The 27,820-nt window shown below is 42.1% G+C and overlaps 1 protein-coding gene across 2 annotated transcripts; it reads left to right on the top strand.

Annotated features, from left to right (window-relative positions):
* Positions 1–27,191, top strand: LOC134226378 (integumentary mucin C.1-like). 2 transcript variants are annotated; one of them, XM_062707128.1, is made up of 5 exons: positions 1–19; positions 237–284; positions 422–613; positions 13,008–13,099; positions 24,290–27,191. In XM_062707128.1, exons 3-5 carry the CDS (start codon positions 526–528, stop codon positions 24,659–24,661), a joined length of 552 nt encoding a protein of 183 aa, XP_062563112.1. In that variant the 5' UTR covers positions 1–19; positions 237–284; positions 422–525; the 3' UTR covers positions 24,662–27,191. The 2 variants fall into 2 exon arrangements, with proteins under 2 accessions (XP_062563112.1, XP_062563111.1); XM_062707127.1 differs by lacking the exon at positions 1–19 and having other exon boundaries at positions 231–284.
* Positions 27,192–27,820: the final 629 nt, after the last annotated feature.

The following is a 27,820-nucleotide window of genomic DNA, read 5'->3' as shown; positions in this document are numbered from 1 at the left end:
GAAGAAAAGAATCATCCAATGTAAATAAATACTAAGGTATGGAAATCCATATATTGTGTGCGTGCCTTTTGTGTATGGCGAAAAAGCTTTCACTACTACATGCGAACGAGCTCCCATAAGAAGCCGTGCAAATATGTACGTCACCATTTGCTGTTTACATTTTTCATCATCCACTAATACACTTGCATTTGGTTTTCTTCCTCACCTTCTATTTATTCTCATTGAGAATCATCCAACAAAAGTTAAAAAAGCAGCTCTCGAACTGTGGATAAGAAAACAGTGCGGTAACGAAGAATCTCTGATGTTACTAATTACGTTTCTAGTTTAGTGTCATTTTTCGCGTGAATTTCACAAATCGAAAGAACAACAGTTTTCCAGTTGAAAGTGCAGTAATTTTGGCGTTTTTTCCGTGCTTGTTTAGCTGGAGACAGTCAGCCGATCGATCGATTTGCTCCGAACAGAACAGCTCACTCTAATCGACCCGTCCGGTGTCCGGGAATCAGCCAGACAATTCGGAGAATCAGAATGTCCCAACTGCGGTGCGTGTTGCTGGCGTTCGCCGTGATAGCCATTTCGTGGGCTGCTGGACAGCAACCGACTGAGGGATCAATTGGTGAGTTTAATTTGATGCGAAATTCCTTAGATCCCAAAATGTAAGACAATAGTGTCAAGGGTAATTTTTTGTCATTTTACGATATCTCGCAATGCATATCGTGCATTGGTAAGAAATGGTGAAGAGGAAAAATAATGCGTGATTCATACGGCCGATCGTCGACATCCAGCTGTATGGGTTGGCATTTCATTGCGGATGTATGCAACAGCTCACTATGGGCGATTATCAACAATTACAGTGGTTAAAATTTGAGGAGGTTTTGTTTTAAGGAATCTTAAATTTAGATGAACTCAACAGTGATAATCGATATATTTTGATATAAATATAAAGCTTCAGGGCGTCTCCGTTATATTTCATATATTTGTCAGTAGCAGTTGAATTGTATGAGCTCGTTTCCACGTCTAGATATTTAAAAAAATATTCATGCATTTTTTGCTAGAAACGGCAACAAACGGATGTTTGTTTTTATACTTGTTTTTTATACTAGCTTTTAAATATTTGCTTACCAGAGTTGCAAGAACCCTAGTATTTCTGATGAAACCTGTGTCATGCTTCTGTTCATCCTTCCCCATTACCTAAGAATTCTATTTGTAGCTTCCAGACAATAACCGAGCCATCACACATTTATCAGTGCAGTATCTATATTATTCAAACATGATAGAATGTTACCTTTGCCATGGGGATTTTGATAAAGCTACGGATAGTATCCTTGCTTTTACATCAGAAACGTCAATAACAGTCTCAAGTAGAAAAGATCAAAATCTTTTCGTATCAATATAAGATAATGAAAAAAGTTCAGCAACGCCGTTGTCGTATGAGGTTCTCTACTCGTATTTTAATCGTTCTAAAGTACTTGTCATAAGACAAGTTTGTACAATCCCATTTAATTCCACCACTTAATTGTACCTTGTTGACAGATACGTATTTCGACCTCTACAGTAAGGTCGTCCTCAGTGTCTCGTACTTGACTCAAGTACGAGACACTGAAGACGACCTTACTGTTGAGGTCAAAAAACGTATCTGTCAAGGTACAATTAAGTGGTGAAATTAAATGGGATTGTACAAACTCGTCTAATGACAAGTGACATTCCACTAAAAAGCTCAAAATAATTTTCTTAACAAAATCGTTCTAAAGGTTCTCTAATCGTGTTTCAAAAATTTCTCCTAAATTTGGATTTCTTTAAGTTTTTAATTAAACGGTCCTACTACCACCATGCTAATTTTTCAACTTGTCAAACGACATCTAACTGAATGGAAAAGTTCTACGAAAAACTTCGAGCTCATGCATTAGGACTGTTACAAAGCTGTAGAACTTGCTTCAAAATCAAACATGACTGTAATTCTTGGAATTCTCATACATGTTCCCGTGACGATGGATCTGTTAGGAAATAGGATTTACTATGGTCTCATTGCTTATCTCCGAGTAACCTTCCTCATTATCTAAATCCGTCGATAAGGCGTTGGCTCTAACCTCTCCTTAGTTACGGAGATGGGCGTGGCCAATAGTAGTAATCCTCATGCTTTTGTTATTTTTATCTTTTCTTGATTTCTGATAGCATTGTAGATACCAATTTCCAAAGAAAAACCCTGATTAATCCACCTAGCGGTGATGATGCCTTTCTCGCTCGTTCAAAAGGGACCAGTACAAAAGGCCGAATCACAGAAGGACGAATCACAAAAGGCCGAAACCGAAAGTGTTCTAGCCTACCACAAAAGGCAGAAATCGTAAGCAGAAATTAAACTAATTTGTATGTTTGAACGTTTATTTGTTGCGGATCAAGCAATCGTTGGTCACTAAGGGTGACTACCAGTTGTTTATACCAACTTATAACTACGGACTATTTTTTCATTCCAATTCAAACCGTTAATCCCAACACACGTTCATAATAAAGAGCTGTTCCAAGTTACGTCTTTACGTCAAACGTCGAAGTTTGGTCTTTTCTTGCCTGCAAAGTTCTACGGACGTCAATAGGTTATGGGCGACAGCAAGAAAGAAGTGACCGTTCACGGAATCCCTCAGTTTTCTGGAATTGGCTACGATACCTGGAAGTTTCGTGTTCAAGTGTATCTCGAAGCCTCGAAGGTGTGGGACGCTGTGGTGAAGGATGTTCCAGCAGCGGCTGACGAAGCTGTGAAGTTCAGGGAAATGGACTGTAAGGCGAAATCCCTGCTGGTGAGCTTGGTGTCGGACGAGTACTTGGGGGGATGTATCCGAGAAAAGAATACGACCAAAGAAATGTGGAAGATTCTTGAAGATACGTTTGCCAAGAAATCGGCCGGAAAGCAAACGGTAATTAGGAAGCAGATCGCTCTTCTTCAATTGAAGGAAGGGACATCATTGCGCGCCCACCTGCTAAAGTTTGAGGACCTCATTCGACAACCGGCTCAAATCTTGAAGAAAGCGATGTTTGTGCAGCCTTAAGTTTAACGCTTCCGGAGTCGTATGACCCCCTTATGACCGCTCTTGAAAATCTTCCGGAAGATGAATTGACATGATGTGATGAAGACCCGGTTGCTTAGTGATGAATCGAAGCGTTTGGATCGAATGCATAGTTATGAAGAAAAACCTACTGCATTTGCTGGAGATCAACGCCGGACACATTGAAGCGAGAAGTTTAACGGAAAATGTCATGGCTGTGGCAAGCGTGATCACATGAAGAAGGATTGTAGGAATAAGCCCAAAGCCAATGCAGCGAACGAATCAAGGTCAGTCGTGTTCATGGCAGACAGTGCGATAAAACGGAAGAGCTGCGGCGAAAAGCTCGAGTTTCTGCTGGACTCCGGGGCCAGCGATCATATGGTTAATGCGAAGCACCATTTTTCAACTGTAGAAACCTTGAAGCAACCAGTGTACATCGACATAGCTAAGAATGGCGAATCCCTAGTGGCTAAGGAAGCAGGTGTCATCCGTGGAATGAGCAATTATGGCGTACTGATGCACGCGAAGGATGTACTATACGTTCCGACTCTCAGGGACAACCTCATGTCGGTGAAGAAGTTAACCAAGGCTGGTGTTGAAGTTGTCTTTAACAACAAGATGGTGATGCTGAAGATGAACGGTAAGACTATTGCAACGGCGCATCTACGAGGAAACCTTTACGTTCTTGATATAGCGGTACAACGAGCTAATGCTAGCTTGGCTGAAGTGGAGTGTGCCGAACTGTGGCATCGTCGGCTTGGTCACATCAGTGAAAGCGGTATGGCTACAATAGTGCGTGAAAATCTTGGCCTTGGTATATGTTTCAAACCGGAGAAATTGAAGTTCTGTGACGTGTGTGTCCTCGGTAAACACAGCCGGGAGCCATTCAATGGTGCAAGAGATCGGGCAACTCGATCGTTGGGACGTATCCATTCTGATTTGTGTGGACCGATTGAACCTATGTCTTGGGATGGACACCGCTACTTCGTTTCGTTTATTGACGATCATTCTCATTTTGCTGCCGTATATCTGTTATGAAAGAAATCAGAGGTATTTCAAGTATTTCAAGAGTTTGCGGCGATGGCAACAGCAGCATTTGGTAACAAGATCTCAAAACTTACGGTAGACCAGGGACGTGAATATTGTTTGAATAGCCAGAAGCAGTATTACAAAGCGATGGGAATCCAGATTGAACCTACGCACATAGGGGTATTTCACCATTCTAGCCGGAATAAAGTTAAATTTTCAAAATTGTCCTAGAGCAGTCCAAATATGCCTCAAACTTCTCTGAATAGTAGACGAGCGACTCCTAGTACTAGGTTTTCTATTTAGATTTAAAGTTTTACCACTACACTTCTAGAAAGTTAGAGGTTTTTCGTTGAGGAAATTAATTATTTTTTCTGTTGAATTTGATTACGTTCGGTATGTTCTATTGTGGTCAAATATTTGTCACAGCAATCCACAGATCAGTACATACCATGAAAAAGTAGAAAAAAAAATATCATGTTAACATATTTTTGACAAGAATGAATGGTTCTGAACAGAAATACAAAAGAGTAATTCAAGTCCATTTTCGATCTGAAACTAGATAATATTACTCATATTTTCAATAAGCATAAAACACTTATTCGATGATATTCGGTAATATTTCAGTATAGAGAGGACGCATTTATGTCTATATTTTAGGATCCTGAAGAAAAATCTTGCGCAAATTTGCGCCATTTTGAAAGCGGATGTTTTTAGTTTGGTACTGTATTTAAGGCATTTATGGCCTATATCATACATTCAACCTCCCTATGAAAAGAGGAAGAGTCATAAAGCAATTTACATGACACCATCTTTTGGCTCTATGTTTCCCCTTGCAAACACATAGAGTTGAGCTGATTTCGGTAGATGCGTTGATGAGAAAGAATTAATTGAAATTACCATTGTTTTTCAAAGTTTTAAAGGGTAAAGCACATGGGTCAAAAAGTGAAAATTAAGAAAACCGATATTTCAGCTAAATTATCATCATAGTATCATAAAATAAGGCGAAATATAGCAGTTTGAGAGATAAAATAATTTATTCCGGCTAGATTGCGAAAATACCCCTATGTGCTACGGTAGCCTACTCACCGCAGCAAAATGGAGTTGCGGAGAGATTCAACAGAACTTTGATAGAAAAGGTACGTACTATGCTAATCGGATCAAATTCTCCAAAATCGCTGTGGTGTGAGGCCGTGTTGACGGCCGTGTACCTGCTAAATCGAAGCTCAACCTCTGCGTTGCCAAGAAATGTCACACCGGCTGAACTCTGGTACAAGAAGAAGCCAAGTCTAGAAGAGGTTCGAGTTTTTGGTTGTCAAGCTTTTGCATGGATACCGAACCAACACCGAAAGAAATTGGATGCGAAGAGTCGCAAGCTGTTCATGGTCGGGTACGCACCCAATGGCTACCGGCTATGGAACGAAGAATCGAAACAAATTGTGATTGCTCGTGACGTCAAGTTCAATGAAAACTGTTTCCCCTGGGCCAATGATGGAGAAGATCGTGCTAATGAAAATCTGGTGGTTCCCATAGTCTACGAGCAAGAGGGGGAAGAGCAAACCGAGCAGTTCGATGTGCAAATTGAAACTCTACAGCCTGATAATCAAGTCTTGCTCGAAGATGGCACTGATGATGCAGAAGTTGAAGATGTAACGGAATACGATGACACTGCGCTCCCTTCGCATTCAGATCTGGACATGTCTTCTGGCCCAAGTGGCGAGCAGTCCACGAGGCGCAGCGAACGGGAGCGCCGATTCCCCGGTAAGTTTCTCAACTATCTTACTGGGTTTAGCGCAAATGCTGTTGGTTTTCCCATCCCATCAGATGCTCCCGAAACTTATAATGAGATTGATACCCGTGAGGATCGTGCCCTTTGGTACCAAGCAGTGCAGGACGAGCTGAACTCAATGAAGGCTAACAATGTGTGGAAGCTGATGAAGAATTCTGGCGGTGTGAAGCCTCTCAAGACAAAATGGGTCTTCCGGCTCAAAGAGTACGAGGCTGGTCGCCCGATTCGATATAAAGCGCGACTGGTGGTAAAAGGGTTCCTCCAACGTCCAGGAATTGATTTTGAAGATACGTTTGCCCCAGTAGCCAAACTGTCAACGGTTCGTGTGGTGTTAGCTGTTGCCATCAATCAGGGCTTTCATACACCAGATGGATGTCAAGACGGCTTTTCTCCATGGTGTGCTGAAGGAGGTTCTCTACATGGAAGTACCCCAAGGCGTAGAAGCAAAAGGAGGTACGATTTGCAGACTTCAGAAATCCCTATATGGCTTAAAACAAGCTCCACGATGCTGGAATGACAGGTTCAATTCAACGCTGCTCAAACTAGGGTTCCGTCGATCAAACCGAGATTACTGCCTTTACGTGTCCACCGCCGAAGGTGATGAGGTTTATCTAGTGCTTTATGTAGATGACCTCATGATAGCCGGAAGAAACATACGAACGATCGAAAAATTGAAGCACTGCCTTACAAAAGAGTTTGAGATGACCGACTGTGGCGAAACAATTTTTTTTTGGGTTTGCGGTTTGAACTTACCTCGAACCGTACTGAACTGAAGTTAATTCAAGAGACAGCTGCTTTGAAAATCCTGGAAAAATTCGGCATGGCTGAGTGCAATCCAAGCAAATCCCCGATGGAAAAAGGACTCCAACTAAGACGCGAAGGATGTTGTACCTCCCAGCCTTACCGGGAGCTTCTCGGGAGTATGATGTATCAAATGCTGTGTGTGCGACCTGATTTGTGCTATCCGGTCAGCTATATGGGAAGATTTCAACAAAAACCGACGGATAACCATTGGCAGGCACTCAAGCGCATTGCCAGATACCTAAAGGGATCAGCTACCATGGGTCTACATTTTACAAAAAAGAAGATAGTAAACCAATCGTAGGATACGTAGACGCCGACTGGGCTTCCGATGCAGAAGACCGCAAGTCAGTTACAGGATTTCTGTTCAAAGTTTTGGATCAACAGTATCCTGGGCAAGTCGCAAACAAGCTACAGTTTCCATGTCGTCAAGCGAAGCCGAATATGTTGCACTGAGCGCAGCAGTATCTGAAGCAATATGGTTAGCTGGACTTCTGGAAGACCTCAACTGCAAGGCACTGTCGGATCCTGTTCTAATATATGAAGATAATAGAGGGTGTGTAGGACTGGCCAAGAATGCTGAATCAAAGCGAATCAAACACATTGATATCAAGCATCATTTCATCAAGGATCACGTGGCTGCCGGGAACATCAAACTAGAATCAATTTCTACTACCGAGCAGCAAGCAGACCTATTCACCAAGTCATTAGACGTTGGACGATTCCAGTTTCTTCGCAATAAAATTGGAGTCACCGATTGAGAGGGGTGTTGCGGATCAAGCAATCGTTGGTCACTAAGGGTGGCTACCAGTTGTTTATACCAACTAATAACTTAGAAAAATCCTCCGGAAACAACTTCGGAAATAAATCTAAAAATCATTTTTTAAATTCCTTCACAATGTTTCTTTGAAAATTGAAAAAAATAATTTTAAGAATTACTTCAGAATCTACCTCAGGAGTTCCATCGGAATTCAAAACTTCCTACTGGAATTCTTTCGGAAATTCTTCGAATCATTCATTGTGAAATATATTCACGAATTCCTTTTAAGCATTATCCGAAAATACTTTCCACCACATTTAGAAATATCTACAGGATTTTTTTCGGAAGTAGCTTTCTTTGCATGGATTTTTTTAGGAGTTCATTTAATAGTTCCTTAAGGAATTCTACCGGAAATCCCTATGAAGATCCTTTCACAAATACCTTAAAAAATCTTCAGAATTTTTTTCAGAAATTCCTATTAGCGTTGAACTTAATTTCTAAATTGAAAAAAGACGGTAATAAAAAAAATCAGGATTTTCTAAAAAGTCCTCCAGAAATTCTTTTAGAACTTTCTCCAGCAAATCTTTCAGATCTTTCCGCAGGAAATTACTTTGGATATTCCTCAGTTTTTTTAGCAACTCTTTCAGAAATTTCTTTGGAAATTCCTCTGGAATTTTCTTCAGAATTTCCAGGATTTCTTTAAACATCTGTGAAGAGATTCCTTTAGAATGTTTGTCGGTAATACCAGTGGAAAATCCTTCGGATTTTTTTTTAAATTTTTTTAGGAATTCCTTTGGGAAATAGTTTGGAAATACCATTTGGAATTTCTTGGGAAATCCTTTTAGGAAATCTTTGACTATTTCGTTGAAAATTCCGTCCAAAATTCCTTCAAATATGCTGTTGTAAATACCTTCAAGGAAGTATTAAAATTTTTGGAAAGTACATCCAACAAAATATCGGATAGAATTCAGATATTTTATATGGTTTTAATAAAGAAAAGAATTCCTAAAGGAATCTCTGAAAAACATATCAAAGGAATTTCAAAAGAAAAAATTCTTCATTTCTCTAGACTTTTATTCAGGAGATTTTCTATAAATTCCATCGAGAATTTCGAATAAAATTGATCAAAATTGACGTCATAGCAGATTTTTTTTGTTCAGAATAATGTTGGCGTATTTTCATTCATTTATTTAGTTAACATCTAAACAGATAACACTGAATCAACAATTTGACGCCACAATGCACGGTTCGAGGCCGCATCTCTCCATCCTCGGATACGCCCCACGCTCGCCAAGTCGTTCTGAACCTGGTCTGCCCATCTCGCTTGCCGCGCTTTACGTCGTCTCGTACCTGCCGGATCGGAAGCGTACACCATCTTTGCAGGGTTGCTGTCCGACATTCTTGCAACATGTCCTGCCCATCGTACCCTTCCGGCTTTAGCTGCCTTCTGTATACTGGGTTCGCCGTAGAGCTGGGCGAGCTCATGATTCGTTCTTCGCCGCCACACACCGTCTTCTTGCACACCGCCAAAGATGGTCCTAAGCACCCGTCTCTCGAATACTCCGAGTGCTTGCAAGTCCTCCTCGAGCATTGTCCATGTTTTATGTCCGTAGAGGACAACCGGTCTTATTAGCGTCTTGTACATGACACATTTGGTGCGGTGGCGAATCTTTTTTGACCGCAGTTTCTTCTGGAGCCCGTAGTAGTCCCAGATGATGCGCCTTCGTATTTCACGACTAACATTGTTATCAGCCGTTAGCAAGGATCCAAGGTAGACGAATTCCTCGACCACCTCGAAGGTATCCCCGTCTATCGTAACACTGCTTCCCAGGCGGGCCCTGTCGCGCTCGGTTCCGCCCACTAGCATGTACTTTGTCTTCGATGCATTCACCACCAGTCCAACTTTTGTTGCTTCACGTTTCAGGCGGGTGTACAGTTCTGCCACCTTTGCAAATGTTCGGCTGACAATGTCCATGTCATCCGCGAAACAAATAAATTGACTGGATCTGTTGAAAATCGTACCCCGGCTGTTACACCCGGCTCTCCGCATGACACCTTATAGCGCAATGTTGAACAACTGACACGCAAGTCCATCACCTTGTTTTAAACCATGGTGCGATTCGCACGAAATTGAGTGTTTGCTCGTAATCTTCACACAGTTTTGCACACCATACACCGTTGCTTTGATCAGTCTGGTAAGCTTCCCAGAGAAGCTGTTCTCGTCCAAAATTTCCCATAGCTCTACACGGTCTATACTGACGTATGTCGCCTTGAAATCAACGAACAGATGGTGCGTTGGGACCTGGTATTCACGGCATTTTTGAAGGATTTGCCGTACAGTATAGATCTGGCCCGTTGTCGAGCGGAACTCGTTCACTAATGGTGACAGACGACGGAAGATGATCTGGGATATCACTTTGTAGGCGGCATTAAGGATGGTGATCGCTCGAAAGTTCTCACACTTCAGCTTGTCGCTTTTCTTGTAGATGGAGCACATAACCCATTCCTTCCACTCCTCCGGTAGCTGTTCAGTTTCCCAGATTCTGACTATCAATTTGTGCAGGCAAGTGGCTAGCTTTTCCGGGCCCATCTTGATGAGCTCAGCTCCGATACCATCCTTACCAGCTGCTTTATTGGTCTTTAGCTGTTGGATGGCATCCTTAACTTCCCTCAAGGTGGGCTGGTTGGCTTCCATCGTCCGCTGAACTGACGTAGTCATCTCCTCCACTGCCTTGACTTTCACTGCCTGTACTCTCAGCGCCATTCAAATGTTCCTCGTAGTGCTGCTTCCACCTTTCGATCACCACACGTTCGTCCGTCAAGATGCTCCCATCCTTATCCCGGCACATTTCGGCTCGCGGCACGAACCCTTTGCGGGATGCGTTGAGCTTCTGGTAGAACTTGCGTGTTTCTTGAGAACGGCACAGCTGTTCCATCTCATCGCACTCCGCTTCTTCCAGGCGGCGTTTCTTCTCCTGAAAAAGGCGGGTCTGCTGTCTCCGCTTCCGTCTATAACGTTCCACGTTCTGCCGGGTACTTTGCTGCAGCGCGACCGCCCGCGCTGTCTTACCCTCCAGAATATGTCAGCACTCTTCGTCGAACCAATCGTTCCGTCGACTTCGTCCCATATACCCGACGTTGTTCTCCGATGCGTCGTTACTGTATTCGACTGTATTCCAGCAGTCGTCAAGAGGGGCCCCATCGAGCTCACCCTCTTCCGGCAACGCTGCCTCGAGATGCTGCGCGTATGCAGTGGCGACATCAGGTTGCTTCAGTCGCTCTAGGTCGTACCGCGGCGGTCGTCGGTACCGAACATTGTTGATGACGGATAGTTTTGGGCGCAGTTTAACCATCACCAGATAGTGGTGAGAGTCGATGTTAGCGCCACGATATGTCCTGACGTCGATAATGTCGGAGAAGTGCCGTCCATCAATCAGAACGTGGTCGATTTGTGATTCTGTCTGCAGTGGTGATCTCCAGGTGTACCGATACGGAAAGCTGTGTTGGAAGTAGGTGCTGCGAATGGCCATATTCTTGGAGGCAGCGAAATCAATTAGTCGTAGGCCGTTTTCGTTCGTCAGCCGGTGTGCGCTGAACTTCCCAATAGTCGGTCTAAACTCAAATCTCCTATGATTATTTTGACGTCGTGGCTTGGGCAGCTATCGTACTCACGTTCCAGCTGCGCGTAGAATGCGTCCTTATCATCATCAGTGCTTCCGGAGTGTGGACTATGGACGTTGATTATGCTGAAGTTGAAGAACCGGCCTTTGATCCTCAACCTGCACATTCGCTCGTTGATCGGCCACCACCCGATCACGCGCCTTTGCATGTCGCCCATCACTATGAAAGCTGTTCCCAGCTCGTGTGTGTTGCCGCAACTCTGGTAGATGGTATGATTACCTCTAAACGTTCGCATCATTGATCCCTTCCAACAAACCTGCAGCGCTACGATGCCGAATCCACGGTCCTTGAGCACATCGGCGAGTATGCGTGTGCTTCCGATGAAGTTGAGAGATTTGCAGTTCCACGAACCGAGTTTCCAATCGCTAGTCCCTTTTCGTCGCAGTGGTCTTCGCCGATGGTTCCGGTCCGTACTCTCTTGTTGATTGTTCGTTGCGTGAGTTTTTTTTGGCTGGCTTGCAGGGCCTGACACCAAACCCCCTAAATTTCCGGAGGACCATTCCTCCTTATTTCCGGTGGACCATGGTGCACAGTTTCACTTAGAGTCCCTCGCTGGCACTCGGACGATGATCAGCCGCCCCTAACATGGAGAACAGACGCTGTTGTGAGCCGATCCTGACATGGAGAACAGACGCTCAATAAGATTTGCACCTCCGGAGAGGAGCAAACCCCCCCTTCCCTGTCAGCATACGACCATATTTCCCACCGGGGTTGGTTACCCGATCTTCCCTAAGGTTGCTCGTATCCCGGCCAGCACCGCGGGGAGATTGGGTAAGAGGCTAAGGACCGCGAGATGGGGTCTATTTTATTCCTTCAGGTACGCGAAGTACCAATGGTACGCTTTTGAAGTTATACCCTCTTTTGATGCACTCAGTTTAGTTTACATGGAATTTTTCAGATTGGCTAGAATTATGACGCAATAGTTCAACCACCAACCCACAGTGCGATAGTTGAAGAATCGTGTCCGTATCTAACACTGCATTTGCCAATAATCAGCATGCATGCACGTAGAGCAAATCCTACATACACACACTGTATCCTCCTTCTTGTGGTGCTGCTTGTGTATTCAATGTTCACACCGAATCTTTATCAGCTTCTTCATGCATATGTACTCGAGCGACTTTCCGCTGTCTGTCTTTGTTGCCTTGTTACAGGAGCCGGGCAAAAAGTGCTGATTTATGATGTTTTGGATTGAACAGCTTTGACTGCCCTGGGTGTGTAATTCAATTAGATTGAGATTGAAATTTTATAATTTATTACACCGGCAGGCTGTACGAACTCGAACTAATTGAAATTCGACAGTTTTGATAAGAATTGGTATTCGGAAAATCCGGATCAATCCAGTTCAAATGAAGGAATTCTGTTGACAACGTGTTTGGGCGGTTCTTAGAAAGCACAATGACGTATATCATTGCGTGAAGTAAATTTTCCTTGAATAATTGAAAAAAAAAAATGTAAATCTTTCCATTTGTATCAGTTTACTATTTACTTTTTAACAATTTTATAAATAGCTATTCCAGATGGTATGAGAAAATAAGATCAATAACAGCGCAACAATTCCATTCGAACGTTACTTCTCCTACGTTGTTTTTCTGCAGCCCAAGCAGGAAAATCAGATAAGGAGATGTGATCTCAAAATATTTTTTTTTCTCTTCGTAACGTGACGGCTTTGGTCACAGTTCTTATTAATTCCACAATTTGTGCCTACTTTGTGATTTGGGCGTACATTTTTTTATAAACAAGCATTGTTTTATTGATTCAGTAGAATGTTGCGGTTTTTCTACAAAACTATTGCCATTTTATGAAAGCAGCATTTTTGCCGGATACATACCGATGTTTTCTCCGAAAATGCTTGCTTCCCAATGTCTCAAATTAGTTATTTTATTTGCCATAATATTTATCTTGTGTTCATTTTCAGTAATCCCGGATTCTTCAACGGTTACGACACCACCGGATGACAAGAACACAACCACAACCAGTACGCCGCCGCCAACAACACCAACAACCAAGGTAGGTTATTCTTGTTCACTTTTTGGGAACCCCCCCAGGTGACAAGAGGTATGATTTTTTTTTATCCGTGAAGCCCCTCACATTCGAAATGAGAAACGACGAATGAGAATGTAGCGGAAATGTGAATCATTATACTGTGTTGATAGGCATATTTCAATACAAATTTCATTCCTTCAATGCTTTTTAGATTTAGGTCGATACAAAAAATGTGTTGGGGAAACTTTCGGGGTCCTTCGAGCTGTAACGCCTCAGGTTTTGGGGTGTTAATTCAAGCTGAAAGCTAGTTAAGTTTATTAGTTTTCCAATGTGGTTTTACGTTATTTCGAGTTTCTTACATCGGTTACCCTAGTTTCGTCTGGTCCCCAACAAGTATTAAATACATAAGAGTAGTCGATAATCGCCGATACAGCTATAAATTAATAAGTTGAACCAAACTTAAGGTTTTATAATTTTATCATTTACTCACGAATCGAATAACCTCGAACTGTCTAAAGGCTACTCATATAATCCTCGACTATCTTTTGTGGGAAATAGATCCACCTATCAATAATATAATGTTAGATTTACTATTTCGAATTCATTGATTTTGCCTAATTACTCACGGTAATTATTAGTGTAAATTGATTTACTATAAACAGACAAGTTAATTGAAAATATTCACTATAGCTTATTGATATGCTAGACACGTTTTCGCTGTCATTGCTTTTGACGTCTTCTCCTATTCTCTCGTTGACAACATCGTTTCACATGAAGACTTACGACCGTTAGTGGTAGTGAGGGATCCGTAACAGTTCCCCGCCCCTTAAGGCTGGTTAGTCATCTACGGTCCTACTTTACTTTCCAAATCTAGTCGCGCCAGTTTCGCCACTGGTCGATGTACCAAACCGTCTTTGGTTTGCACTACAGCATCTCGAATTCGCCCATCACACCCTACGGTGACCTTGACTACACGTCCACGAATCCATCCATTGCGCATTTTCTCATCCACGATAATGACTAAATCAACTTTGTCAATCGGCTTCACGTCCACGAACCATTTGGCGCGACCGGCAATGGTTGGCAGATACTCCCGTACCCATCGGCGCCAGAATTGGTTCACCATATATCGACACAGTGTCCAGTCATTTCGGCAAGCTTGTTTGGGATCTGTTGGCGTCTTCGGAGGTTGTGCTACGCCGTTTGAACTCAGTAGAAGGAAATGGTTCGGTGTGAGAGCCTCCTGTTGCGTTCCAGAGGAATGTATGTCAGTGGCCTCGAATTCACCACACTTTCCGCCTCCACTAGTAATGTCGCCAAAGTCTCATATTTCGGTATACGGGAAGTACTCATTGCACCGAGTGCAATCTTCACTGAACTAGACGTTCCCATGCACCACCCATGTGTGCTTTTCTTAATTTGCACTTCATACACTCCTTTGCCACCATCCGCACGAGCGGTCGAAGTTGTGAGATGTGAAAACGCTGTCTAATTTCATTGACAATCGTCTCATTATTCGCATGAAGATACTTTTCATGGAACCATTCGATTATCAGTCTTATCACGCGATGATCCTTGGGCAGAATGATTGGAAACTTCGTATTGTATGAAGCGAACGTAGCTGCGATAATCCTGCTATCCGAGAGCATTACACCGAACTCATCAACATACGGCGATGGCTTGCGTATTTTACTGTTCTTCTCTAACTGCACATGATGCCTTGACAGTATACCATGCGATTGAGACAGCGCGGCTACTTCAACAGGATACTCCTCTTGCTGTACCCATCGGAAAATTGTAGTTTCAGCTTTCTCCAGCTCTCTTTGCGTAACCGGACCGAAATTTGGTGATTGTTTTTTTTTTTTTTTTTTTTTTGCATTGCGATTCGATTTGCATTTGATTTTTCGATTTTTCGATTTTGCATTTGATTCGGTTTTCTTTGCAAATTTCCCGAAAAATCGAAGAACATAAGCTTAAACGCGACCATCTTAAGAATCGGTCCCAATTTTCAAGTATCGCCTTTGCTTGCTTATAATGTACCATGCATGATCTCAGCTCTTCATTGATGGTCTCGCTATATGGAAGAAGATTATTCTTCCACATATCTTCCGGCAGATACAAATCATCCTCTCCTCGGAACCAGCTACAATTCGGGGACAAGCAACATTCTTTCTCGTAGATATCCAGCGCCATTGTTCTGCTTTAGATTTGAACTGCCAACGAACTGCCTATAGTGCTATACGATGGTCCGAGTTTATCCATGCCAACACTGTCTTCGAGTCGCACCAGAAAAATACTTCATCAATCTTCAGAGAATGCCCATTTAGTATGGCTTTGGCGAAACACACACCAATAACTGCGGTCATCAGTTCCAACCTAGGAATAGAAACCGCTTCGAGCAGAGCCACTTTGGCTTTTCCTCCAACTAAAGCAACCCGAATGCCATCTGGGAACACTGCCCGAAAATATCCAACACATGCGTAGGCTTCCTCACTCGCGTCAACATAGGTGTCACAAAACAGATAGGTATCATAGAACAAACTGCGAATTTCAAAGTAGGCTTTTTATGTAGCAACAATCGACGAACGGCACGAACAATCGTAGATAGAGACAGCAAAGCATGCGATGCTACTCTGTCTAATGCGCGTTTTTCAGTAAAGCTTGACTTCCACCGCTAGGTTCGCTAGCGTTCCAAAATCATGGAAGGACCACATTCTACAGCAAAGATGCTTATATGTTATGTGTAGGTGTGCAATTGCAAGGAAATGATGTCATTGACCGAATTGTGCGGAAAGTAGCAGCGCGGGATCCTTACTTGATCCATGTAGCGGAACAGATTCTTCCAACGCATCCACTTTTCGATCAGCCTATTTGGGATCGGTTGATCCCATTCCGTTTTAGCCCTCCACAGATCCTGGATCAGAATCTTTCCATGGATTATGAAGAAACTTAAAAACCCAGCCGGATCGAATGGGCTCATCACAACCCTCAGCGCCTGTCGTTTTGTCGGATGCTCCTCATCCGTTGCCAATGATGTGGAGAACGTGAAGATATCTTCATTCGGCTTCCAATACAGTCCGAGAACGCGTTCGGTAGAGCTGCTTTTATCTAACCCAAGACATTTTTCTGTAGCTGGATCACTCTCCCCGACCCGTGCGAGGACCTTTTTAGAATTAGACAACCAGTTTCGTAGATGGAATCCTCCGAGAGAATGGACATGCTTGACCTCAAGCGCTAACTTTACAGCATCTTCCACGTTGTCGACGCTGTCCAAATAGTCATCAACATAATGTTTACGGATTATGGCATCGGCCGCTGCTGGAAACTCGATCGAATGTTCTTGTGCGTTAAGGTTTTTAATAAACTGTGCTGAGCACGGCGAACACGTTGCTCCAAATGTTGCCACGTCCATTAGATACACATCCGGAGCTTGAGCTGGATCTTTTCGCCATAACAGTCGTTGTGCATGTTTACTGTTTCGGGCCTGATATGTATTTGATGAAACATTTCCTTCAAATCCGCATACAGAGCAATTCGCTTTTCACGAAAACCGAAGAGTACATCCGTCAACGTGCTTAGCAAGTCCGGTTCTTTAAGCAACATCGTATTTAGGGAAATTCCGTCAACCTTTGCCGCCGCATCGCAAAATATACGATTTTTTGATGGTTTCTTAGGATTGATGACCACACCTAATGACTGGTTCTTCTTTGCTGGTTGCTTTGTGGATGTACCGATGTACCCCTTCATTATATACTCGGCTATTTGTCTCTTCACACTTTCTCCAATGACCGGATCGTTCAGCATTCGTCTCTCCAGACATTGTAACCGTCTAAAAGCCATTACATAGCTATCCGGGAACTCGAAACTGTCATACTTCCACAAAAGTCCTGTTTGGAATCGTTGGCCGATCCGCATGGTGGTTTCCCTCAGTATTCGATTAGATCGCTGTCGCTCCAAAGACTCCGGTTGCATCCCTTCCATTACTCCCAGGCTCTCTACCGAAAAGAACTGTTCCACGAGTTGATGTAACTTCATGTCGTCCTCCTGGCACTCACAAATATGGAAGCTATGGATTGTTTCTACAAATCTGTCTTGGCTGGATCCGTATATGGTCCATCCTAATCGCGATTTCGCTGCTATCGGTTCTCCAGGATGCCCTTCGTAAGGCATCGTATTTTCGTAGTCATCGACAGGTAGGCCTCTCAAATAAGGAAACGCCTTCGCCAACTCAGAATACCGCAAAGTTTGCTTAGGGGCGATTCAAATATGACGTCTACTACTTTTTGAGGTTTCTAGACCACCCTCCCCCCTCTGTCACGCTTTTTTGTATACCTAGTATATGTACTATCACAAAATCTTAGACCCCCTCCGCCCCTAAAACCTGTGACATCATTGTTGAACGACCCCTTAGGCAAATCCCCAACTAACATTTAATGTCAATGTAAATGTTATTTCAACTCGTCTATACGGCTTCAAGCTGAATATGTGTGCTATACATATGATCAAGAACTTCTATTCAATGCTTTTACCAGCAAATCTGGCGAATCTATTCAGCTGTTTTTGACGTGTCTGCACAACTACTTTACAGCATGTTACACAGTTTTTTCTCAATCTTTACTAAACCATTTAGTAATATAATTCGCTTCAATGGCGCTTATTCAGATTTTTTGAATCTGTTAAATAAGTTTTATACAGCCACTGAATTCAATTTGATTAAATATTATTTGAGAAGAGAGTAAATTTCGGAGTTTATTCAATGTTTTTTTTTTGTGAAAACTCAAATATCAATTTTGTTGCTACCTAGATTCGAACTCCTGATCTCCTGATTCAATGGCCGCTGCTCTGTCATCACCGTCACTTTGACATATGTAAATAACAAAAAAAATTATGGATGTGCTTCTTCGCATACCCTATAGGTTGTTTTACTAACGCTATTTTCAGATTCATGCTGTATAAACGTTAGAAAGAGGCCTACATGCTGCTTTCAGCACATAAGCTTAAAAATTATGCTTTCAGCATTATTTCAACCATTATTCAAACATCTATCAGCATGTTCTGTTGGCTAACTTTTATCCATCATCAATCGCTGAAATTGTTTTTAGGCAACATTTTCTCGACCTGTATAGATGCTACTTTGCTGCTAATCGTTTAACAGTAGCCGTTAACAGAAATATCGCTTCTAAATGGCTTGTTTTCTTACGCTATCTGCTAGCATTAATGACAGCGCTTTGTCAGTTGCTATAAGAGCAGGTGAATATCTTTGTAGCTGCATTACAGAAATCAATAGCTCATACACAGCTCCGGCAACAAAAATCAAATATAAACATTGCGGTTTTGACGTTCCATACTGCTATGCTATTAAAAGCATTAAAAGAAGCAGTAATAGGTTTACTTAAACGTTGTGTAATCTTCAAAGGTACAGAAGTTGCCTAAAAGCTTCGTTAGTTCATTTATAGCGCCATTACGCTATATTGTTAGTGCTATAACAACAGCAAAAACGTTTTCATTGTGAATGCTACTCACCGTAATATGGGAAGTTGCTAACAAGCAACTCAGTTACATACATGAGCTCTTAACCGATAAGCTTTGTTGCTAATTCAGACAGAGCTGTTTTATGACTATATGAAAGCTGCATAAACGATAAAAGATTAAATATATTCGGCACACTGACTAGCTGATAGATATTTGGGTAATAGTCGAGTTGAAGTTTAAGGGGTTATTTGCGGAGGCTTTTCTTTTATTCAGCATTGGCTGCTTTTATTCAAATATTATACATCCAAAGGCTAGAAGTTGAAGCTTTTAGCACCAAAAATGTTAGTTGGGTCCAGCTTTCCAACCGTGCGAACATCGACTAGAGAATACTTGGCCTTTCCAGTGACTCCGGTGATCTCCAATGCGACCCTTTGAGAATTGGCCTCCGTTCTTTTAACATTTGCTGTCCACTGAAGACACAATGGTTGCGTTTCTCCGAATACTCCTAGTTGTTTAACTACCTCCTCGTCGACCAATGTATTCTCCGACCCATCATCCAGGAATGCATAAACAGAAATGGATCGATTATTCCCATGTAGCGTCACCGGAAGGATCCGAAAAAGCGTCGTCTTTTCAGCAAAATGATGATTGGTGGATACTTTAGAACTGCTTGACGTCGGTTCCGTCGGTGTTGTCGAAGTCTCATTTTTATCAATCTTGCCATTACTAGCCTTTAACTTGCCGTCTCGGAGAGAAACCTTATTATCATCTTTGTCCGCTTGGTGTCACTAGGAACTTGATTGGAATGCAATAAGGGATGGTGACGTCGTTGACATCCATCAATGTTACACTGCTTACGAAACTTGCATGGTCTCCTACCATGTGCTCCGAGACAAAGTCGACACAGGTTGAGTAGTTGTATTTTCTTCCAACGGTCGTCAATACTTTGCTTGCGAAACTCCATACAATCTCTTACCCGATGCTCTGGATTTTGACAAACCAGACACGTCGGGCTTGTCAAACGCTTTTCATCTTCCGATTGAGATTTCAGATTGGTTGCCGCTTGCAGAGAATCTTCTGCCATGTGAGCTCCACAGAAGTTTTTGTCTTTGTTAAAAGCGGTCTTCTGTATGCGTTGTAGTGTCTGCTGTTGTCGTGGATCGTACTGTGTTACGTCTGTTGCTGCACGCACCAAAGTCTGCATGTAGTGTGCAAACCACCAAATATTCACCTCTCCGCAACGTTGCTTGTATAACGACCAATCCAGCTTCATGTGTGCCGGAAAATTCTCTGCCAATTCGAATAGTAGCATCGGATTGTTGAAATGCGCTTCATGTCTTCCGGCCTCCAAATGATCGCTGAGATTCTGCACCGCCATACCAAATCCAATCAGTCTGTATATGGAGCCCCATATAGGGCACTGCACGGAAACATATCTTTCTCCTTCGTTCCTCATATATTTTGACGTTTACTGGCCTTGTTGTTTTCAAATTTCTTTGCAGCGAGAAAGAGACGAAGCAGTCCGTGCAGTGCCCTATACAGATGTGCTCGACTTGCGATTAGCGGCAGTATGTAGGATGGTGAATGATGCTCCTAGGGAAATGCATAAGTGCATATTTCTCAAATGCACATTTCTGGAACAATATGCTCGTCTTTGCTATACTATCGGAGCGTTAGCGATAGACTTTCGTAACTAACTTTTGGCGACAGATCGAGTACACGAACTTAGGTTCCTGCGATTCCTATTCCAACGACAACTGACGTTCCACTCGAATAAAAAATCCTCCTCGACTCCGTGTAGCTTAGACGATCCTAGAACTATGATAAACATATCATTGTTCTAAATACAAAGTATGAAGCGTGAGAGCAAAATTTAAAAAAAATGTCACGGAATGTCATGACATTAATGCCATTTGACACTAATTCGGCTCTCACGCCACCAATTTCGGATTTAGACCAATGTACTGTTAGATCCTTTAAGGGCCAGATGTTCGTATCACTGTCACTGTCACTGATCCTGTCTCATTATTTCCTGTTGGGTATTGGCCATATCATCTATGAGCTCGGAAGTTATTGCCACAATACTACTTTTTTAATGGACGAGAAAGGCAAAATTATCGCTAGGTGGATTAATCAGGGTCTTTTATGCAAAAGTATGTTTCTCAGTTTTCAATATTCCCCTTCCCTAACTTAAAGTGTTTCTTTCTTTACACTATATATGGCCGGCCCTAAATTTTTTAATTCTTCCCTCCCCTATGTCTGTTATGGACGGTCATATAGTGGTTTGAACTTTGATTTGGTATTGAGTTACGCTATATCGAGGTATGACGGTACAGTCAAACCTCCATGAGTCATTATTGAAGGGACCATCGACTCATGGAAATATCGAGATGTGGAAAAGAAAATCCTTGGAAAGCTGTTTGAAGGGACTATCACAGTAACCCAGACAATATTTTTAATTATGGCATGTTTTGCTTCCATCTGTCGATATCGATAAAAAATAACAATTTTGGGACGATTCAAAGGGTTAACTGCAAATCGACAAAATTTGCAAAGGGGTTGTCCACATAGGGGAACTGTTCCGATCTTCATCTTACCTGGATACCAGGTTGGCTACAGCGTCGATACACCTATGCCTATGCGTATTGTAGAGCTCCATAATCGTCGGTCTTGGGCGATGTTGCTCCAGTTTCCTCGAACGTTTAGGGTGCCTAGGCCGATTCCACCGCGTGCAGCCAGCGTGTTCGTGGCCTTCCACGAAGTCACCGGCTCCTATCTGGTTCTCTGTTAAATATTGTTTTCGCTATTCTTTCTTCTGACATTCGCACTAAGTGACCAGCCCACTGAAGTCTGCCGTATTTTATACGATTCACAATATTTTCTTCTTTGTATACTTGATACAGCTCATGATTCATGCGTCTGCGCCACACACCATTTTCTAGTTTCCCTCCGAGTATTGTACGCAGCACTTTTCGCTCGAAAACCCCGAAAGCTCTCCGGTCCGACTCTTTTATCGTTCATGCTTCATATCAATAAAGGGCCACTTGTAGAATCAAAGTTTTTCTTTCCGTCTGCATATTGCGGGACCTAAGCTGATTACGTAATCCGTAAAAGCAGTCTTTCTCTTCTGTAGGACAAATGCCTCCACTACTGCTCTGCGATCGATTCCAATAAGGTCGATGTCGTCCGCAAAGCCCAGGAGCATATGCGACCGTGTGATGATAGTGCCGTTCCTCTGCACGCCAGATCTCCTAATAGCGCCTTCGAGTGCAATGTTAAATAAACTCGAAAGTGCTTCACCCTCTTGACACTTCGTCTGCAATCCGAATACTTGATTTCGAGTCATCCAGCATTGTACGTATCAGTCTAATCAATTTCGCCGGAAAACCATTTTCGGACATTATCAGACGCATTATCTGCCTGCGGTGGATTCGTTTCTCTTCTGCCCTTGCTACACTGTACCGCTTTCTGTTGGAACGGGTACGGTCTCGTCCGTCGCTCGCTGGCACTCCTCACCAAACCAACCATTTCGTTGGCGTTGCTGTGCAGTGCCTAACACTTCCTGTGCTGTTGTAGTCACAGTTTCGTGGATATTTTCCCACAATCTGTTGACGTCGCCCGATCCGGTGGCATCTCATATCCGCTCGTCCAGTTTCTGGTGGTACTGTTCAGCAACTCCTTCAACTGACAAGCGTTGAATATTGAAACGCATCGTTCTGTTGTTTAGTGAATTCGTGACGCTGGAAAGTCGCGCTCGAATTTTTGCAACTACAAGATAGTGATCCGAGTCGATGTTCGGACCTCTGAAGCACCTTACATCTATAACATCCGAGAAATGTCGTCCATCGACCAGCACGTGGTCTATCTGTGAGCAAGTGTCTCCACGCGGATGTTGCCAGGTGTGTTTGCAGATATTCTTACGTGCAAAGTAGGTATTGCTTATTGCCATCTCTCTAGCAGCAGCAAAGGTTATCGCATACCATTATCGTTGGTAGCGGAATGAAGGCTTTCCGTACCAATGACAGGGCGGAAGAAACTTTCTCTTTCGATCTGCGCATTTGCATCCCCACATCTTCACATCGTGTGTTGGGCACTCTCCGTAGGCCTTATCAAGGCTCTCATAGAACTCATCCTTCACGTTATCAGGCTTATCGTTCGTTGGGGCATAGATGCTGATCAGGCTATAGTTGAAGAATTTTCCTTCATTCTCAACACGCAAATGCGGTCACTTATCGGCTTCCACCGGATAACACGCTTCATCTGTTTTCCGATCACCATGAAGCCAACTCCTCGTTCTGCTCTGTCACCGCCGCTTTAGTAGATGTGGTACTTGAATGAAGTGTTCGCGATGGGATCCACCGCCCGGAATTCACGTTCTCCAGTTCTGGGGCACCGCATTTCCTGGATTGCTGCCACACTCACGGCGACCTTCTGCAGCTCTCGAGCCAGGAGCCCAACAGGTTCTCACGTTCCAAGATCCGACTTTCCAATCGTTGTCCTTTATTCGTTGCCGGGTCTGTTGCCGTTGAATTAATCCGTTTGCTCTACTTTTGCGTTTCTTGGTAACTATAGAATTTTCGGTAGGCTACCTTACCAGGGTTGCACTACTTACATCGTTTTGAAGGGGCTGCGCTGGTGTGCACAGTTTAGTTTAGAGTCCCTCGCTGGAACTTGGACGATGATCAGCCGCCTTTAACATGGGGAACAGACGCTGTTGTGAGCCGCTCCTAACATGGAGAATAGACGCTCGATCAGATTTGCACCTCCGGAGAGGATAGGGATAGGAGTTGCTGGGTAAGAGGCTAAGGACCGCAAAATGGGGTCTATTTTATTCCTTCAGGTACGCTTTACCCAGCATTTGCCGTGCCATCTTACTGAACATATCAAGACCAAATTTTCAAAACGATATCTGCTTTTGTAAACAAAGATTCAAACCAAGATGAATACACCACTAGGTGTTCCAATCTGCCAAATTCACGATTCAGCCATCTTGGATTTTAATATGGGAGAGCCAGCCGGTTTGTTTATGTTTTGCACCGAAAATGAATTTTTCACCCCCGCCTTCTTCTCGTCCATAAATTGGGCAGGTTGAAACACCTAGCTGTGTATTCATCTTGATTCAAACGACGATTTGACGAATCTGATAGCTCTCCCACGCAAACCAACACCATCAATAGGTAGGTGAAGGATTCCGCTACCTGTTGATGGTGGTGGTTTGCGTGGGAGAGCTATAAGATTAGTCAAATCGTGGTTTGAATCTTTGTTCACAAAAGCAGATAAGTCGTTTTGAAAATTTTGTCTTGATATATTCATCTCATCGCGAAACAAATAAATACGGCACCAATTTCATCGCTTCTTTTTGTCAACATTGGTGAAAAATCACAAAAATAAGAAAAACCTTCCATTTGTTTTTGATGGAATGAATATCGGAGCCATGAGATGAAATCAAGGAGCAGTTCCCCTACGTGGACAGTTTAGTTTTAGTAGGAGGGCGGTATGACGAATGTCCACCGTCCATACATTTTTGTTTTTAAATTTCTATGCATAGTTGTTCACACTGGGAAAGGGTATCCAAAACTGACCAAAACCTGTCCATGTGGATTATGCGATCGTTGGCAGATTAGTTTCATGAAATTCAGGCAACAGAGTTCATTTCCGTATTTATTTATATTGTTTAAAAAACAGCGTGACATATTGTTTCAGTTACAATTACTTTAAATTTACTAAAATATATAATTGCAGGCCCCGGACAACACAACCACCACCAGTTCAACCACAAGTACCACGACAACGACCACAACAACAACTACTACTACCCCGACTCCAGCTCCGAACACAACTACAACCACCGTGACGCCACCTACCCCGGCGCCCACTCCGGACAATCATAATACAACCACGACCAGCACCACCACCCCATCGCCGACACCTACTCCAAACCCAACACCAACCCCGACGCCCTCGCCGGCACCCACTCCGGTACCACACTGCAAGCGGTTCGATGGGTACTCGTTCGTCGGTGGAATGATCCTGGCGTACGGATCGCTCGCGATCGCCCTCGTGCTGTGGAAATTCTACAAGGCCCGCACCGAGCGGAACTACCACACGCTGTAAGAAGTGACCGAACAGCGACGAGCAGGGGAAGTTATCTTCATTACAGTTGATTCAACCAAAAAGTCTTATTTTTTCTTTCAATTCGAGCGCATCAACAAATTGGTTCATAGACGATGCTCGTTATAAGCAGATGAATACTAAAGCGTACGAACCTATTCTTATTTTTTTACTTCTGATTTAGTTTTACTTGGGTTTTGAATTACTTACGTAAAATCTTCATTTCTATTTTGCCCATTGATCTATTTTACATTATTTGCTCAAACAGAATAAAAAGAATCTCGTTTGAATGCAGTATTCAATAAGAGAAAACTTCGGAAGTTATGTTTTGTTTATGTTTTGTTTTTCATTAGTGCATGGTAAAGGGATTTTATGTCCGATCACACACACAGTGAACAAAATTGATTTTTGAATTTGGTGCAAAAGTTGCCCAATGTGCGGCATGCTTTGATTATCTGGTACGTCCTGCACAGTCAGCTTCTGCGATTCTGATCATCTTGTCGAATATTATCAGTTAAGACCAATGCATTTATTGCTGATCGAAAAGAGCAAATTGTCCATCTGTTCGAGGTTTCAAATTTATTTTCTTCACTTTTGTTTACGGTCGTGAGTTCCATGATCAGCCAGTGAAACTAATCTTGTGTCATAAAAATAAATAAAATAAAGATGTCCAAGGTTTTTATACGATTCGACGTAATTAATTTTGCGAATAAGGCTGGAACAAATATCAATTCCTTTTTTTGTTCTGCTGCTAGGCCTTTGAATAAGGGGATGCGAAATTTTAAAAAAAAATGACAAAAACGCAGAACTCATTCGTTTTAATAAAACAATTTTTGAAAAAGTTGAGGAGAAGCAAAATTAAAAAATATTATTTGTTCTAGGCCAAATTTGATCACATCCAACATGAGAATTTTTCGACAGTTTGCTTTCTGTTTACGGTTCCATTGAATATATTTTGAATAAAAAATTGAGCACACGGGTTTTCAGGCAAAGACGTAGAAATTATTGAAGTATGATGCACTGTTATATAAATTGAACCACGTGCTATAATATGAATGAGATAAATAAATGAATTTGAGGCGAAAGCAAATATGAAGTGTTACAATAAAAGTCTGAAAAATATCCTATCTTTTCGAAATGCGCAGGAAATGTTTATTTGCAAGGAAACATACAACCCGAATTGAAATACATAATCTCAAGAATTACAATGATTCAATATAAAGAAAGGATGGAAAGTGCTCTTAATAAAAATACAAAAAAGAATATAAATGTTTATCACAGAAGAAAAAATCGTTAAAAATTAAGTCTAAATGGTATTCTCTTCGGTGTGCTGTCGATTGAAAAAGAAAGTAATCGTACATCCTTGCTTTGGTATCTTTAACAATAGAATGAGAACAGAGATTGTCGCCTCTCTAAAAGAGATGAGGAAAGAATGACTGCATTTGGCGTTAGGCGAAAATTAACAAAAAAAATCAATACTGAATATCGTTTTATTAGTAAAACGTCGTCGCATTAGCGTACTACATACACACGTACACTAAACACACTATAAATGTAAAAGAAACTGTCTTGAAATAAGCGCTCGTGCTTTCTTCTAGAATCTATAAACCATTGTTTAGTCCACCATTCTACTTGTGGATTAGGTTCCTTATCGCGAAGTGGTCGTGTAAAATTTAATATGAATTTCAATGGAAAGGCAGAAACAAAAACACGACAGCATAAGTTAGAAGATACCGTCTTGCGGGGCTGTTTTCAATTTGAGAAGCGTTTCATTTAAATTTTATAATCCTTAACTTTAACATCATCATAGGTAAATTAAATCTTGATTTTTTCAGAGCTTCAAGCCAGACAGTTTCGATTACAAAGCTACAGAAAATTTTCCAATTCAATTAAGCTATAGAATTACGTTCATAGCATTTTAGATCTAAGGGTAAACAACAACAGCATACACATGTTCAGAAAAGCCCTATTTGACGGTATAACAATTATTTTGAGTATTGGTAGTGGTTAAGTAGAACGATAATTGGCAGACATGTAAGTTTGATTTACGTTTGACTTTGTCCATGGTGAAAGATGTAAAATTGTAATATCCATCAATGGGGAGTGATCTCGCTGCTAGAACGAGCTTGTGAAATTAACAAATCTATATTTCATTTTTTATTTGAACAGTTTAAAATATTAAATTTACATTATTCTCCAGGAAACAATAAAAAATAGGCATTTCATTTTAATATATCAGTGTATGTTTTAAAATCTCAATCGACAAAATCAAACTTTGAAGCGAAAATAATATTCAAAAATCAAATAAACTACACACAACACTAATAATCTCCTACTTAACACAATGCATTACAGACTATACAACATTACAGCGTAAACAATACAGTTTAAAAAGCAAACCATGCTAATACAACAACAGGCCATCAACAAACATTTGTAAAATAACGAAATTACTGCAATGGTAAAAAAAATCTGATGATCCTCTGATTGATGATTAATAAAAGAACTTTCCTGGTAGTCTCTTGATAAACGATTTATTTTGTTTACTTTATCCGATTGCTTCCTTCTGCCTATCTCGTACAACAAAGTTGTACGAGCAAGGCTATCTTTTTACTCCGAAAACGAACTATTTACAATTATGCTCGGAAACCCATGATGACCCTTGTCGTATTGAGCAATTCTCTGTCTGTCGTAAAAGACAACGTGTGCACATGCCAACAGCTGGACAAAGCAGGATTCTGGCGATGCGGTGAAAACGACGTCATGATGTGGTAAAAATAAATATGAACCTTATATGTTATGGCAAAAAAACATTCGAAAATAGTTTACTCTTTGACATTAAGGGGGCTTCAGTTTGATTCAGTTGGCGTTGATGTCTTATCCAACAAACTCCACTCGTGTGGACTTTCGCCAATTTTAAACAATTATTTGCACAATCTGTTGTCAGAGAAGCGTATGAGTTTTTTCTCATGGTGACTCGGCAACTTCACGAATTAGCTACATGGGTCCCCCAGGGCTCATGTTGAGCCCCCTACTTTACAATTTTTACGTCAGAGACATTGATGAATGTCTCATGCCGAATTGCTTGTTAAAAGCACCTCCACGGGAGTCCCCATCTGGGTCCCTATCGCTATTTCCGGGCCCTTTATAGGGACCCACTGT

This window comes from Armigeres subalbatus, chromosome 3, assembly GCF_024139115.2.
Source record: "Armigeres subalbatus isolate Guangzhou_Male chromosome 3, GZ_Asu_2, whole genome shotgun sequence".
In the NCBI taxonomy this organism is placed as follows: domain Eukaryota; kingdom Metazoa; phylum Arthropoda; class Insecta; order Diptera; family Culicidae; genus Armigeres; species Armigeres subalbatus.
This window is presented reverse-complemented; position numbering and strand designations above follow the sequence as displayed.

Coding starts and splice junctions, on each gene's coding strand:
- LOC134226378 (XM_062707128.1), top strand. CDS start 526: ATGTCCCAACTGCGGTGCGTGTTGCTGGCGTTCGCCGTGATAGCCATT. Junction 614..13,007: donor ACCGACTGAGGGATCAATTG/GTGAGTTTAATT, acceptor GTTCATTTTCAG/TAATCCCGGATTCTTCAACG. Junction 13,100..24,289: donor CAACAACACCAACAACCAAG/GTAGGTTATTCT, acceptor ATATAATTGCAG/GCCCCGGACAACACAACCAC.